At 35.5% G+C, this 17,304-nt stretch overlaps 1 protein-coding gene across 1 annotated transcript in view; it reads right to left on the minus strand.

Annotated features, from left to right (window-relative positions):
- The window catches only part of LOC132708325 (homeobox protein homothorax-like), a 71,911-nt gene extending 67,489 nt beyond the window's left edge, over window positions 1–4,422 (minus strand). The window contains exon 1 of the mRNA XM_060680593.1: window positions 4,341–4,422. Within this exon, the coding sequence (XP_060536576.1) occupies window positions 4,341–4,422 (82 nt within the window). The remainder of the gene's footprint in view (window positions 1–4,340) is intronic.
- Between the last annotated feature and the right edge of the window lie 12,882 nt (window positions 4,423–17,304).

Raw genomic sequence — 17,304 nt, forward strand, 5'->3', positions numbered from 1 at the left:
AGCGTAAACCTGCAGTTTAAAACGGTTGTAAGAAATTTAGGTGTACATTCGTATCTTCAAAAAGCATGTATAAACTTAAAAATGATATTTCAATATCGTCATGCCCTAAATGGAGCTCGTAAATTAATATTATGTAATGCTCTAGTACTTTCCAAGTTGACTTGCTGTGATATTGTATACGGAGATTGTGTACTATAAGGGTTGCTGATCGTATATAAAAGATATAAAATTCATATGATACGACTTGTTTTCGTAATACGAAAATTCCATCATATTAGTGCACATTCAGACCATCGGGATATCTTAGAATATGTGATCGAATATTTATATATTAAAAAATCAGTTTTGCATGGACGTTCCTACCATTAAAGTAATGTTTATTGGTAAACTCTAGGTCTATTTTGGGGCGTCGTCTATAGATTTGGTTGATACTTATATTTATGTTCATTTCATTCTTGTTGTTTTTTATTATAATGATGCATGTAAATTGTGAAGCAATTACTAGCATAATTTAATATCTCTTATAATTAATATTTTTTCTTCTTCTGAGTTTGCTAGACAATCGGCGGATGAAAAATCCAAAATCTAGAAACTTTATTTTATGACAATTTTTGTCCACAATTATTACAAAAGCCTGAGAGGTAAATTGATATGTTAAAGATATTTTGATACTATTCCACCTTCAACAGAGACCGATTGTATGTAAATATATTTTAATTGCTAGAAGACATCCAATTTTTTAAGTAATAAGTAAAATAATGTTAAACATTAACACAATTAACTGTAGTGATTTTATGAAAATATAGGATAAGTTAGGCGATAATTCACAATATTCATGGAAGCAAAAACAAACAACAATAGTGACAAATATAAAGGAACAGAGAAAATACTGTGTAAAATAGTGTCCATAGGACTTTTTTTTAATTAAAAATAAAAGTTTTTGCCTCCTGTCCTAATTTGAATATTGAATAACCTTGTATAAGAAAACTTTATTATTATTATTATTATTTTTATAGTAATAATAAAGTAACCAATTGAAGCTGCATAATTTGCATTTATTATATATGAAAACAACAAACAGATGTTTACAGAAACCAAATGACTTTAGAATCACCAAGAATTCAGCATTGGGAGAATAAAGCAAAAATTCCTTTGGTACTTTAATTCTCTTTTTTAACAGACTTCATGGTCCACCCTTGTTTAGCTATTACTTTAAATCTGGATCTTGATATGCATGGAATCCGCTCATCTTCTCTAACCGAGAAATATGTTCAATGGGATATAAAGGTATACTGATTATTCATTATGGTCCTTACAATCAAAAATTAATGACGGTAAAGTAGTCAATATTCTTTAAAGTAAATATTTTTATTCAGTTTGTGCATACCTAGTTGCAGCCGTAATTTGAATTCTTGTCTCTCTGAAAAGCATTAATCAAATACGTGCCCTTAAGAAATTCGTTATTCGTAGTAAGAACTTTCGACAAAAGAGTGTGGTATTCTGCCTCTCCGATTTAATTCATTGGGGCACCCACTACCAGTTTTCGACGCAGATATTTGCGCCCTTAAGACAGTCGTTTTTCTAAGTTCGCCCGGTCATTAAAAATATCCGAACGCGCACATATTCCCCAAGGAAAATCGTAAAAAGCTCATAGACCAATAAATGTAATAACAAATGCATATTACGTAAATATTAAACCGACCATAACCGCAATCGTAAATGAAATAATGTTCGGCGGGTCGTAAATAACGTCCATCTGGTTTCTGTATATTCAATATCAGAAAATTGCATTGGCAACTTGCATATTTGAAATGTTAATTCGCGATCGGACGTCGAATGAAGATACGTATAGATTACTTATGTCCTCCGCGCTATTCTTATAGCACACGCACACGTACCATTGTGTCGAACATTTTATTTTCTTCTAAACGAAACAATGGTGGTACTGTGTAACATAATAAACTGGCGATAGGAAATATAATTTAATTTAATTTTACAGCAAAATGGCTCGTTAATGTTTTAATGAGGGACACATCAATCAAAATTTCCAATTTCCAACCGCCGTCTTTTAAATAACATAATCATAAATATTTATTTCTGTTTGACATTGTATCACAAAGTACAAACTAACAAAATAAACCCTACTCATCAAATAACTTAAAAATTTCGAAGTCCTATTTACCATTAGATACGGAAGTTATTTTGATTCATGGATCAATTCATTTTTTTTGGGATTATGTTCAGGTAACAAAAGTTTCATAAATCCCAAGAATGCGATATGAAGTGGGACAACTCTGAGAAAATGATTGAAGTAAAAGCTGTTAGATTTAAAGCAGCAAAGTAGCAAATAAAAATTAAAAAATGAAGATTCATCTACAGAAGATGATATATGAGGTGTTGGTAATAATTCGAAGAATGTAAAGTGATCAATAAAATATTATTACAATTATTGGATCAAATTCCACAGGTCATAAAACCAACTAAGCCGCATTGTGCGGTTGACCGATCAATTTTTTGTGTGCCAATAGAGCGGTCAATTGACCGAAATTTTAAAAATAAAATAAAATCTATATAGGTATATGCGTTACATAGCCGGAATTTTTCATTTTGATCGAATTTGACTATTATTTTATGTTAATTAAAGGTTTTCCAACTCTACCGAAAATAACTTAAAATTTATAATAGGGCACTCCAAAGTAGATTCTTTTGGGTGTCTTGTAGACACCTTAATAAGATAGTTTTGGTTTCATTTAAGTTTACTAGAAGACTCAATGGATCTCAATTTATGTTTTCCTAATAAATGATTATATTTATTCGCGCCCACCAAGAATGAAAAACAATAATATTGAAACTAACTTAATAACGAATTGATGTAATAAATGCATGGGTAAATTAAGTTTTTTTTGCGGCAATTGGCAATTAAGTAAAATAAAGACAATAAGTGTTATTAAATCCAAATATACCAAAATTTTTAACTGCATCAGTAGATATATAAAGAGTATTTTCGATATATATTAGTTTTGAAAATAATATATTTCATTTGCAATTTCAAAACGTGTGACGCGTGACGTCTGGCAAGTGAAAACTTCAAAGAAACATTCAATGAAATAAATCAGCTTAGCTATTTTAAAACATGATGATAATATGTTATAACATTAGCGTAAAACAAATGTCGACTATTTTGAGAATCCCCCACAAACTTGTCAGGTTCACTGAATTTGGTAGGTTCAACTATGCCTACTTAGATGTTGTTTATAATGAGGATTAATTAGTGTTAAACATTTATAATTTCAAGCAAGATTTTCAATTAGGAACATTAATAAACCCAGGATTTAGATACAGTAGCAAGAATATATTGCAGAAAATATCTTATGGTAGGTTATCCTTTTCAAAGATAAGTAGAACATTTTTGTATGAAATAACTATATAATAGCATCGAAATTGTTGATCTAGGGAAAAAGTTATATGGAAATTTTTGCTTAATTTGCCGACGGTGTGGTATACGACGGTTTCCCTTTATAAAAAAACAATCGCTTTCACTACCATAATCGTTGAAAAGAAAAGTATATTTAGCTTTATTGTATCAATAGTACAGAAGACTGAAGTTTTAAAATCCACGGCATAAGATTTATATTGTGAAAATTGGGAGGCATTTTTGGAAAAAACGATGTTTTAATAATATAATACGAGCGGGTGCAACATGATATATATAACATACAAGAGATTTTCAAGTACATAGCACAAACTTCTGTGGTAGAGAGTTCGTTGGCACCTTAATGACTGCGATCAGAAATCTATACACTAGACTAAATCAAAACGAGGCAATATACTAAAACGGATAGCACAAGCTATAGAAAAGAGGAAAATCGAAGATCCCGCAACACAAAGGAATAATGTAATGTTCAAAAATTCCAGCACACACATACATATAATATCCCAGACAATTCAGAAACAATCCAGCCCCACTCCCGCGCGTCTGTGCGCTAATTGAAAAGGGCGCGAACCAAGGGTCCGTGGCATAGCGCAGGGGGGACGGCACACGCAGCGAGAGATTGCGTTCTTATGTCTTGTAACGACAGGTTGTCGAAATTAAAGGGTGGAATTTTGATTTACGAATAGAATCGACAGCAGATGCACGCGGAAAATGCGAGAAAGCGAGGGGCCAATCGGAACGCGGCGTCGGAGGGTCTCGACGACGCCTGCTCTCGCGTCGTTATTTATACGGACGCAATGAAAAACTCCGGGTCCAGATTCGTTTCCCGCTGACCCTTTTGCGTTACCTGTTTTTTTCTTCTTTTAATTAAAAAGTTTTCTCGTTTTGGTTTAAAGGTTTTTCTTACTCTTTAAAACGTTCACGTTTTTCTTACTGTTTAAAACGTTTACATTAGTTGAACCGGAAGTACGCAACTGATATTCGATCATATTTCAAATATACTCATTGTCGTGTAAATAAACCTTTAGAACCATTAACTTATTTCAATTATTCAGTTATTCATTTATTAATGAGCTAAAATTTCCTTTTAAAAATCGTTGTTACTGCAATGTCCAACTGACAGTTACTTTTCGTTTTGCTACGATGTGTAAGAATTTAAAAGCATCACTAATAGTTTTACGTTGTTTAATAAATCCAATAAACTATTACAATTATTCTAATTGTCACAGTTGCATAAACCTGGAAATAGTGACATACTGAAAAATATTACGTGATTAGTTAGAAGAATTTTACTTTAAACACACTGTATGGTCAAGAGAGTGAGTAGTCGACTGGTTGACACTTCATAAATGCGTGTTGACTAGGCAGTCTGTGAATGCTTGAAATACTTTTACGAGAAATTTTTATTTGTCTTTAGTATTTTTTGAATTTTCAGTTGCTGCGCAGTTACTCGGAAGGGCTTAGTACAATTACAAATTTTATTTTCCCTATTTGCAGGTGAAAAAAAAAAGTATTTACTTAAAAATTTGATTGACTATCTATTGATATCATCATCATTATCATCATTTTTTAATTATTAACTAATCGGTTTTTTATATAATATTTCCATATATTTATGTGCTACACTTATAAACCGAGATATATACAATTTACGCAACATACAAAATGATGATAACGTGGTTAGCTTTGAAAACAGAAATTATGGCGTTAATGCTCAAAATATTGAAGCATTTTTTTACGATAAGTTTAAAGTAAATACAATTTTTTTAATATCGTTTAATATTCAACCAACCTACGTAGTTGTGTGTTTGACCGTTTTTTTTGTAAATTTATGAAATATTTACAAAACTTTTAACATTTTTGGTTGTCTAAAAGTTTAGGACCTCGTATACCACAATTTGTTGATTTGTGTTTTTAATACTTTGACAGCGAAACAGTTAATACGATGTTTCCAGTGCTGTGAGACAGGTTGCACGAAAGTCTTAGCAAAATAAGTATTTCTAAGGGACCATCTGAGAAATAAAAAGAAGGTCAGAGAAAAATGACACTGGTCGCAATTTATGAAATTGTTGAGAAATATTAACCAGTAATTATTTTCTAAAAACTCGTTTCCACCTTTTAATAAATTAGTTGCAAGAAAAAACAAGAAATCCTAAAAAATATTAAATGACACAGATTGATTTTAATAAGAAAATTTTGTACTCAACGTCAATTCACATTAACGAAAAAAGTTGTATTTAATCACCCAAATTGTTAGGAATCTAAAGCCTGTTTATGTCGTGTAAACTTTATCGCGGATTCCAGAAATAAGATGACGAATCCGAAACTTTGCATCAGTTGGTGTCATTTTCACTATCCCAAAACCTCGATGGTTAAATGACGACGAAGACGTTACAATACCTTTTACCGCTGGCTGTAAGGAGAATTGGAATTCAAATTCCCTCTACCGCTTCCGTCGCAATTTGACCTCGAAATGTATCAAATTTATACTTCAGGTGGGCGGTGGCGGTTTCTATTCTCCTCGACTGCAACAACGACAACCTGCGGTGGCAAAAATTGTAGCAGGAGCGGAGAACGGAGCGCGCGCTATTGACTAAAATCTGAACCGTCATCTGTTTATCATCGATTACCGTTCGCTTACAGCGAAACGGTCTGTCACTGGCGTTCGCTTCCGTATATCCACAAGTCCGTAGTCTGCTCTTGTCGTGTTTTGCACTAAATTTAAACGCGGCCCATCATCCGCACTCAAAACGCTCCCGATGCAGATTACCTAATTCGCAAATTTCGCACTCATTTTTAATCTATACGCCACCGAATTTATATGTATTATTATAATTTTTTTTGACAACAGCAGACACACAAACAAAAGTACTTGATGAGATTTTAATGTAATATTAAAAGATAATGCTCCTCCACACACCACGAATTGCAAAATTTTACCGAGAAACGGAAATTTGCAGTCTTAGAGTGGCCTTCTTGCTCACCACACCTTTTTCCTATAGAGCACTTACGGAACACCAAAAGAATGATTAGAGCTCGTCACATTAACCTTGGTAAAATACCAACACGCGAGGAGTGACAAATATTCCCCAAGAAGAAATTAACAATTCATCCATCACTCATTAGTACTGATTATTAAAATAATTTAAATTGCCATTTCTATTTATTTTTGTAACACACTTGAATTGGAAAATCCGCTTTTTCTGTACTATTCTATTTTATTTGGTTGTGTATTTCACGATGTAAATTTAAAAAACATAAAATGGCGTACGCAACCAGCGATCATTTGCGAGACACGTTTTCCCAAGGGGTAAATTAAAACAGCCTTTTTTCGTTTATAAATGAGACCGAACCAGAATGCGCCTCCAGAACTAATAAGCATAATAAATTGCACGATACAAATCGGCGTTTAAACAATAACGCAAAAGCAAAATTCCGATGAAGATTAAGAGTGTATGTACACGTTTGTGCGTCCTCGTTGCGATATCCCAGAGAAAATGTTATACCTTTAAAGCGAAAGACTTTAATTAACGTTGCTATATTTGTAATTACGTATTTTCTAGCCGAACTTATTACAGATAAATGTAAATTGCATCATCGCGTTTAACTTTTAATTAGTTTTGTTGCGTAGCTCGCAAGAAACGTTTTTGTTCGCGTTAAGTTTGTCTTTAATTATTCTGTACGGCCCTTTTACAACTTTTCGTTTTTAGTTTAGATGGATACGATAGATGTTTAGTTCCGTTCCGCCAAAGGATCGAGTTTTGGTTAGTCAACCAGGGTTAGAAAAAGATACTACGAATAGCACTGAAACGTTGCGAAAGGCAAGATGTTTTCATTTAAATCCACCCCTTATAGACCTAAAAATGGGTTCCATTCTACGGCCATTGAAATATGTCGCAATAGAAAAATATCCGCATACAGTAAGTTACACCGTACGATACCGGAATTTATACGCGGTTTATAAAAACGCGGGTAATCACGATCGGAGTACATCGTTTATTCAGCTCCGCATCTGTGTTCCGATTGAAATCAGTTCTCATAGAGTTTTTTTCCGAACGTTCCACCAAAGAAAGAATCGCCGGCCGTACGTTATTAATAAATATATTGTCTAACGAGCATCGTCCTCGTCACCGGGTGGTCAACCGGTCGTTTCATAGTTTTTCCGTATAGGCTGCGGGGAGATTCATTACCAAGTATGATCGCGATTCCGGCGGGCAACAAAGATCCGCGGCTTTTAATTTGCTGAAAGACGTATACAAATAGAGCAATTTATTCGGAAAGAAACGTGGAAAGCTAAATTTGTAGACCGCGGAGGCTTGCCGGAGAGACTCAATGGTCACCATAAATATGACGCGTATAGAGACGTAGTCGGCGACCGATACTCTCCGGCTCCAGAGTTATTGTCCAACGCGGGGAGTTTTTGCGAACGATATTAACGAGAATGCCGCGCCGGTCCAATTGAGAGAAGAAAGTCATTTTGAAATTTTACTCGCTGGACGAGCGAGTTTAACAGGATCGGACCAATCGCGAAACCGATTCGCACATCCCGAACCGCATATTTCCGATCGTGATTAATCATAACGACCGTTTGTCTGCGTTGGATTTCGACTAAAGAAGGATTTAATTATGACGGATGTCGTAATGATTGTCACGACTATCACAAATTTCGTACAACACAGAGATTAACGCAACTCAATCACAAAAAAAGTACGGAGTTAAATGCTTTTTGAGTTATGAGTTTTGTTGCCCCAAATATTCTATTCTAACTAAAATAGAAATCAGGAACCATAGGTAATTCATTAATACACGCTCCTTATTCCTATTCGATCTGCGATGTCTTCCAGATGTCCGCATTCATTATGGCGTCACATCTGCCCTCCCTGCCCTAGAAGAGACAGATAGTTATTCGTGCCCAATGAATCGCTGCCGCTTAGTGGCAGCTAGTTACGAGATGAATTCGCGTTCCTCCTATTTCCGCAATTAACTACTACCTCAATCCCAGCAAACCCGGTCAATACAGAGAGAACTGCTTCCAGAGCCATTTATTCAGCTTGCTTTTCAGCCTACTGTCTGCTATACCAAACAGAAGATACCGATTTTCTACCGCATCCCAGACCAGTCTGCCAGCTATCTCATATCGCCAGTTTTCTGGCAGTCAACTAGCAATCCCTAGCTCACTCTCACAGATGTAAGAGCCTGGACAGCCGCCATTCGATTGTCCCTCGAGTATCCTCTGTTGAGTTTCGCGTGAGTAGACATCAGTTTCGCAAAAATATCTGCTTGGAATACACTGGGGTAGATTCCCAATGGTACAGGCATCTGTGCCGTAGGAGAATTGCCATATATAATTGTTTCTGTCTGTTTTGGACAAATCCGTATACCACACTAGCCAGTGAGTTTTCTCTCGCACATTGGCAGTCGTCCTCTGTAGGGGTCCTCGTTCTGTATGGTGTATGAAAGTAGCCTGAACCCTGTTCCTTCTCGTAGAGAAGACATCTTGACAAATATCAATTGTTGGCTGTCTGTAAAATTAGGGTCGCTCTTCGAGCATCGATCCCCACCCTAGGCCTCGAGTTAACAAGTTGGTTTGGTTTTCAAAGAGCCGATCCCCTCTGCACTCGCGCTAGAGCTGACCTGATGTTGTGTCTTTCAGTAAAGCGCCACTATACCAAGGCAGCTAGGTAATGAGTGGTCTTACCAGCATCGCGTACACCCAGAACGCGATTTGTTGCTTCAATCCCCAGTGCCCAGAGGGGACGGCACATTCATAGAGATGCGCCTTCCGGCTTGTTTTATTGAAGTTACCCGTCCAAGACAGGAGGATCAAATCAGGAACGATAGATATACAGGGCAATTCGATAATAGATTGGTTTAACTTGGGCGAGCTTCTTAGCTCAAAAAAACATAAATCGGTATTTGGTACACCTAGTTCATACAAACATGAATTGGTATCTGGTACACCTAGTACACATTAAAAACTCGATATTTGAAAATTTTTAATCATTTTTAATACTTAGAGACTGACATTTTTGGAGGTGATATTCAATTAATTCCTCTCGAAGTTCTTTGGTAAACATTTATTTCTCTTCTTAGATTAAAATGGGAACTTTGTAATATTTTGAAGATTTTTCGTAAATGTATTTCGATATAAATTCGAAAAATTATGTTATTTGTAAGGAAAACGATTCGAGAATAAGTTTTACATTTTTAGGTTCGAATTTCTTACCTTTAAGATGATCCAAACAGTTCACTTTACATACTAAACAGATAAACGGAAAGAACATTTAAACTGTCACATAACTGAGTTCGCAGCAAGATGCGTCACTACATGTCAGTGAACGAATATTACAAAAAAAGTGAGGAACAATTCACCTTCTCTTCAGTTTTACCAATTTACAAACTTTTTTTTTAATTATGGAAATTATGTTACAGAGAAATAAAACAGCTCTGAATAAAAATGCGCTTCGATACTTAACTTATGGCGCATACTTCAAAGGATTCCTATATCGGGTATTTGAATTGTTATTAATAAATATTTTTACATATAATATAAATAATATTTATATGAATATTGATTATTGATATTGTTTTGGTTAGTTAAATTATTTAAATTTGGAAAAACAACAACAGATAAAAACAGTCGTACTATCATACTAGCGAAACGTTGTATCCAAAAGTGCTTGTATCTATAGTAAAGACGGTCCTGCTGTTAAGAGATTGCCGAGCATTAAATCTTTTGAAAAGCCTTTTAAGATTCCTAAAACGAAAAACGGCGAAATTACTTAATTATAATTTTGAACTGTTTATTTCCGAAGGTTTCACCGAAACTTCTTAACCCAAGGAAGAGCGAATAAGTTTTTATTTCGACTTGTTTATAGCCCAGTTTGGAGGATTGTTATCATAAATCAGTTCTCCCAACAAGTCGGATTAATTTAAAAGTTGAGTAAAACCTAATGATGCATTTGTCGACTTATGGCGCCCACTTAAGAATGTAAATTGTTATCTCGGTTTCACATAAATTTATTATATTATATTAATCGAAAGAAACAGTGTGTCTAATTTACGAAGTCTAAATTTAAATGCTTTTCAATTGAAGTAACCATAGAGCATCTCATTTCTTCCGGGGCTTGATTTGGACCGAAATCTGCAAAAAGCGTTGTTTTCGTCACCTTCCCTTAGACATGATGTGTACCGAAACAAAGGGTCACAAGGTGGCGATTTTTTAGAAGTTTCATAAAAAGTGAGGGTTTAAGTATTGACACCAACAATAAGATGTGTGATGACTAGACTAGAAAAAAAAGAAGGAAAATGAAAATACGGTTTGTGCTGCATATACATAGTGGCCACTTTTTCAATGGGATTGTCTGAGCAACCTTTAAACCGTCAAGGATATATGGTAGGCTCAATTAATTCAATTAGTAAAATTTTGAACTATTACTATCCACAAAATTTTAAACAATAATAATAGCCTGTAGATAAAACAAATAAATTTCAAAAAAACTTATTTTGAGCCCTACAACTATTGTATACATTTTCATTTATAGAAACTACATGTGTTGGCAATGGGAAATACCTCAATCAAGGAATTTTCTAAAATATTTGTTAGTACACCTCTGAAGGTTTAATTTTGGATAGTTTCGCTTCTTCAGGACATTATACATTTCAGTGCACAAGCTTTATCTCAAGAAAACGCGGTCAATATAGTATAGCCCATAGTATAATTATGAAATATTCGTAATTTGCGGATTTAAAAAATACCTGCGATAGAAATTATATTTTAGGAAACTTTATGAACAGCATTTTCTAAATTATGGAATTAGTATATTAATAAAAACTTATAAGCGAATACATAATTATGTTCTTTTTTAGTACAATTAAAACAAAAAAAAGTTAATTATATGTTGCTATTACTTAAGCTTTTCTTATGCCTTTGGCTTGTCCCACAGATAAGTAGTTTTCTCTGTTTTACTATGAATGTAAAATTATACAAAGGATTTAATTTAACAGAAATAAAAAAATCGACAATATGAGACTTTGTTTTTCGGTATGACGACAGTATTACGATGCTGGCACTGGTAACAGTAAAACAAATGTGACCCTTTGCAACTATTTCATTATATTTACATGTACCTGCGACCAGCTCATTCTATCGGACCTTTCTTCACTGATTTTACTGCAGGAACCGATAGATATATTTACATTATCACTTTAAAATTTAAAGCATTCCGTCTGAAATTAAGGGAAAATTAGGTATTGTAAAAGGGCATGTATTTATAAATCGTGTTGCATAGAGTTATAAAAGCTGGTTTGGCGATAAATTGCAAATATATTGCTAAAGTGTATTGAGTCACAAAGGCACTGAACCATTTTTAAACAATATCAATACAAGATTATCCTTACAATACACCCAAGCACTTGATATAACCAAACAAGTCCAACACGCGGTTACACAGTCAAAGAAGAAAAAAGGCTCCAGGCCTAGACGAGATCTAGGTTTATTAAATTCCTAAACAATGCAGAGAGTCATAGCCATAGTTAAATTTTTTAATATGCTCTACCAATAGGGCAGCATTTCGTGCAACCGAAAAATATCGTGGTGAAATGGTGAAACATTGGCGACATTCTTCCGAAAAACAGCAGATGAAGAGAATAAGGCATTTAAGGAAGAAGAATATTAACATAAACATGTACGTAAGTGTCGCAATTTCTGAATAATGCTTCTTTTTCTTCACCCTTTTTTCTTTGGCTTTAAGTTATGTGTTAGAAAGTTCTCTTATTCCCAGCTTTAACTTTTTATTTCCAATTTTTCGAAGATGTTTTGATAACATTGAATTGTCTCAGGAGGCAGGTACGCTTTCCCTGTTTTTAGAAAACAAAAACAGACAACAGACTTTGTTTTTCGGTGTGAGGGCACTGCTAAAGTAGCCTGCTGTTGAATTTTCTTTTATCGATTTGACTGTGGCGTTTCGTAGACAGAAAACACATTTCGTTGAGCATCGATTAGTTCGGTATCGACATGCCCGTGATGAAAAAAGTGCGGCCGGCACCCGCGTGAACATTGAAATATGAGCTCCGCGCCGCTGTTTGCGTACGTCGCGTCGTCGTCGGAGACGCGCGAGGTCACGAGGCCTTCTTGATTTACGTAGTAGATGCGAACGTCGCCTGTCGCGTTGTCGTCGTTACCGTAGGTCGCTGTCGCGTCACTGTTCGGCTGATAGCGACGCGACACGAGAGGCTACTGCCCATAGAATCGGCTTGACGGTCAATTACGAATAGCGTTCAAAAACATGTCCTGCAATTAATTTAAACTGCGCCTGCAACAATTAACGATGGCGGTCGCGGCGCGCCACGAGTTAGCTGTCATTCCGTTTCGCTCGCAAATTGTGATGAATCATTACGGTTAAATCAAGGAATATCGCTATGCTTAGCTTAACATTATTCCATAAATTTCAACTGTCACCTTCGCCATCTATCGTGTCGCGGAGCCACTATCGCTTTTTCCGCGACGATGTCATCCGCCCGCCGCCGCCGTTAATTTACGCGTTCGCCTCTTTTGCAGCTGTGCGTTATTAGAGTTCGCGTCGACGCCGACGTCGCGACGCGACTAATTTCGAAAATTTGTTTTTCGACGGCGACGCCGACAAACATCCGACTTTCGGTTTCCGTCTGACGCTTCTCATTCTTCGATTAAAGTCAAAAGTATCTTTTGTTTAACAAGCAAATGTTTGAATTCATCTATTTGAATTCAAACATTTGCTTGTTGTTCACGATGGTTGTTCACTTAAAACTCACTTCTTACTCTATTTCCATAGCATATTTCAGCAAAGACAGCAGTTCTTTTGCCATTGCTCCTTTATTCGTCTTATAAGGCAGGTCATAAAGAGTAAAATGCACAGACATTTACAATTGTTTTGAAAGATTTCTTTGAATGATGGTCACGTATATTGCGGTAATCTTTGTTGGGATAGATGTCCAATTGGCAAAATTAACTGATCTATTATAACGGCATTGAATGCTGGTTGAAATGAAATGCTTGATTAAAACATAGTAAGTATAATTGCAAGATATTACTAAAAGAAGCAACGACTTCGACCTGTAAAACATAAAATATACAAGCAAAGCCTACCACCAATTTTTCATTATAAAATGAAAAAAAAAACATAATTCTAAAAAGTAACAATGAACAGTACATCGTACATCGGAAGAATAAAAAAATAAATTTAAGACAATTTCCGACCAATGTACAAAATTCAGTCAACTAAACTAGATAATAAAATTTGGAAAATTAATTATTTTATAAGCTCAATCCATTTTTATTAAAATATAGAGTGGTAACGCTTCTTGTGTAAAACAAAGCAGTACATACAATGCGAGAATAAAAACCAACATTAAAACGTCAATTTCCCAAAAATGCATTGAACTAAATCAAAGAGCATGGTTCGATGTGTAATAAATGTTGGAAAACAGATTTTTTTATAGGGTAGTCAACTAATTTTTGTCGCTGCATAGAATGTTGAAAAATCTAATAGCTGGAAACGTTGACATTTATTCGAACCAACGCACTGTGGGCGACTTTGTTATTTTGACGTTATTAATTAGTAGGTATTTTATTTATCTGAACTAGAAATCTAATATTAATATCAAAAATCTTCCTTTTGGACACTTAGTTGTTATGACTATGACCCGACAGACTAAACTGTTTGGAAACAGTTTATTTTTTCAATTAATTCCTAACTGATTGTTTACCGAACAACTTTTCATTTTGTACATTGGAATATGCTAAACATTCGAATAGACTCAAATTTACGGTTACCTTTTACCTAATTGTTTATATTTTTATACTGCTGCAGATTGTTCACTTAAAATTGACTCACTCATTACTCTATGTCGACAGCATATTTCAGCAAAGACAACACTTCTTTTGACCTTGCTCCTTTGTTCGTCATGTAAAGCAGTGGTCTTAAGGAGTACACATGTAGATAAATACCGATTTAACAGCTGTCAAGTGATTTATTCTCAGTTTGGTTTGGCAATTCATCATGAATAGACTCACGCCTAAACAACCTTTGCAAATAGTGCAATTTTATTTCGAAAATAATGGTTCTGTGCGGAATGCGTATCGCGCACTACGTCCATTTTATCGTCGACAAAATCGTCCATCAGAGCAGTTAAATCGATTAACCATGGAACGTTTTCGCACTATGTTTACTCTTATTGATAACTCCCATCCCTAGAGACGCCGTACGGTGCGTACTGGAGAAGCTATTGCTGCTGTAGAGCGTAGCATTGAGTAAGACCCGAATGAGTTCATCCGCCATCGAGCACAGGAATTGGATCTGTGTCCATCCACTTTATAGAAGATTTTGAGGAAGGATCTTGGTTTACGTGCTTACAAAATCCAACTTGTGCAAGAATTGAAGCCAAACGATTATCAAGTAAGGCGTAGATTCGTCGAATGGGCCTAAAACGAGATTGCCGTTGTTTCCGACTTTCATAAGCGAATTTTGTTTAGCGACGAAGCGCACTTCTGGTTGATTGGCTACGTCAACAAACAAAACTGCCGCATTTGGAGCGAAGCTAATCCTCAAGTGTATGTCGAACCACCGTTACATCCAGAAAAACTGACTGGTACGCTTTATGGGCTGGTGGAATCATTGGTCCGTACTTCTTCAAAAACAATGATGGCCAGAACGTTACAGTCAATGGTGATCGGTATAGATCTATGATTACTAACTCTTTCATTCCTGCATTGAATAACCATGATGTCCAGGAGATGTGGTTTCAACAAGACGGCGCAACATGTCACACAGCTCGTGCCACCATCGATTTATTGAAAGACACGTTTGGTGACCGCCTAATTTCACGTTTTGGACCTGTGAATTGGCCTCCAAGATCTTGTGATTTAACACCGCTAGACTACTTTCTGTGGGGCTATGTAAAGTCATTGGTCTAAGCGGATAAGCCACAAACGCTTGACCATTTGGAAGACAACATTCGCCGTGTTATTGCCGATATACGGCCACAAATGTTGGAAAAAGTAATCGAAAATTGGACGTCCAGATTGGACTACATCCGCGCCAGCCGTGGCAGTCATATGCCAGAAATCATATTTAAAATGTAATGCCACAAGATTCTCTTTCGGATAAATAAAATTCATGTCAATCGAATAATCCATCGTTGTTTTATTGCAACTTAAAGTCCTATACATCGAAAAAAAAAACACTCCTTATATGTATATATATTTTTTGAGTTGTTCGAGAATGATGGTCACGGTATATTGCAGAAATCTTTGGTGGGTGAGATGTCAAATTGACAAAATAAACTCAGCAGCGGTACGGCACGGTACATGTGACAACTAAAAACAAAACTTTTTACTTTTTATTCTAAAAAATATACGAATAAGCAATTTTGAAAATATAAATTAGGTTCTCCTGCTTTTTTTTTAACAATTGAAGTAATCAAGTTGAAATTTTTGGATAAGCAAAATGTTTACTACTTCAACTCCTATAGTGCAACATTTGATTATTTTAATAAGAACTGGTAAAAATAACAACACTACTGTGGGTCTTCCGCGTTACGTAAAATCGAAGCGAAGCACACTTTTGAATAAGGTTTTTGCACTTAATGGTGCTAAATTCAACAAAGGGGACCGATTATGTTCGTTGTGCTATAGAAAAATTAAAATTAATCTTAAAAGACCCGTAGAACAGGTTTTTGTAGAAAACTATTTACGAAACTGCAAATGTAATTCATGGTTTTAAGTCTTCCGAGTGCGAAAACTAAGAACTTTAATTTTAACTGAAAATCAGCAGCGCAGCGAACTTTTCTAATAACGCAAAATCCGGCAAAAACGGGCATCCGCAACGTCGTAGCAACGCGCGGCAAAACACGGAATATCAAAAAATAAAAGGCACGACGGAAAACGTAATTACGTTATTTTTCTGATGTTCGACGCTGTTACGAAACGGTATTGGGATGATCTGGGGCGGTAAATTTTATCGCGATGGCCATTTAGAAGATTGCAGGCAAGATGGCGAGGAGGCGACCGGGATAAAGTAGAGCGTCGAGACGACGGGAGACGCCGCCGACGCGTCGATGCGCCGACGCCAAACGACGAATCTATTTCAGGGAGGATGGCCCTCCTCTCAATTTTGATGGACATTCGAACGACCGCGCCCTCATTTCCGCAAACAAATAGCGTCTTTATCACCTTCTCGCTATCCGAATTACGCCACAGACATCGAACGACGCTATACGTCCGTGCCTGTTTTTCGTAACGCGAAAAATAATAACAAAAACGAATACGATAATAACAACAATTGTTGTTATCACCATCTATTAGTTATTAGGTATACCTACCTATACATTCATAGGTTTGAACATATAAAAAGAGAAATAAAGAAAGATATAAAGACCAACCACAACAAATTATAATATAACTTATAATAAGTCGTAGTGTAGTTTTATCGTCCTTCTTTATTTATTTCTTGTTTCTATTTTATGCCTTATCTGAATTTCCAAATAATTCAGAGAAATAAAAAGCAATAACGTTAACCTGGCTTACAACCCTAACGGCAGACTTGGAAATTCGTTTTATTGCATTATTTTGTTTGTTTGGTTTTGCCAATGATTTATTTATGGGGTTTATTTCGAGTAGGACTTTGTCTAATTCTGCAGTTGCTTTTGCCCAATAGCTCGGGGCAGTTTATCGCTCAATTTATCGTTTTAAATAAATACCCCCTGTCGACCAATGTTGTTGATTTTATATTTTGAAGATAGTCATAATTTGACAGTAGGTCAAAAATTTAAGAAATTTGCTATGAACTATTTCAATACTAACCTTATGGCAATTATGATCCCACGAGAGAACA

This window comes from Cylas formicarius, unplaced genomic scaffold, assembly GCF_029955315.1.
Source record: "Cylas formicarius isolate icCylForm1 unplaced genomic scaffold, icCylForm1.1 PGA_scaffold_10__41_contigs__length_53128322, whole genome shotgun sequence".
In the NCBI taxonomy this organism is placed as follows: Eukaryota; Metazoa; Arthropoda; class Insecta; order Coleoptera; family Brentidae; genus Cylas; species Cylas formicarius.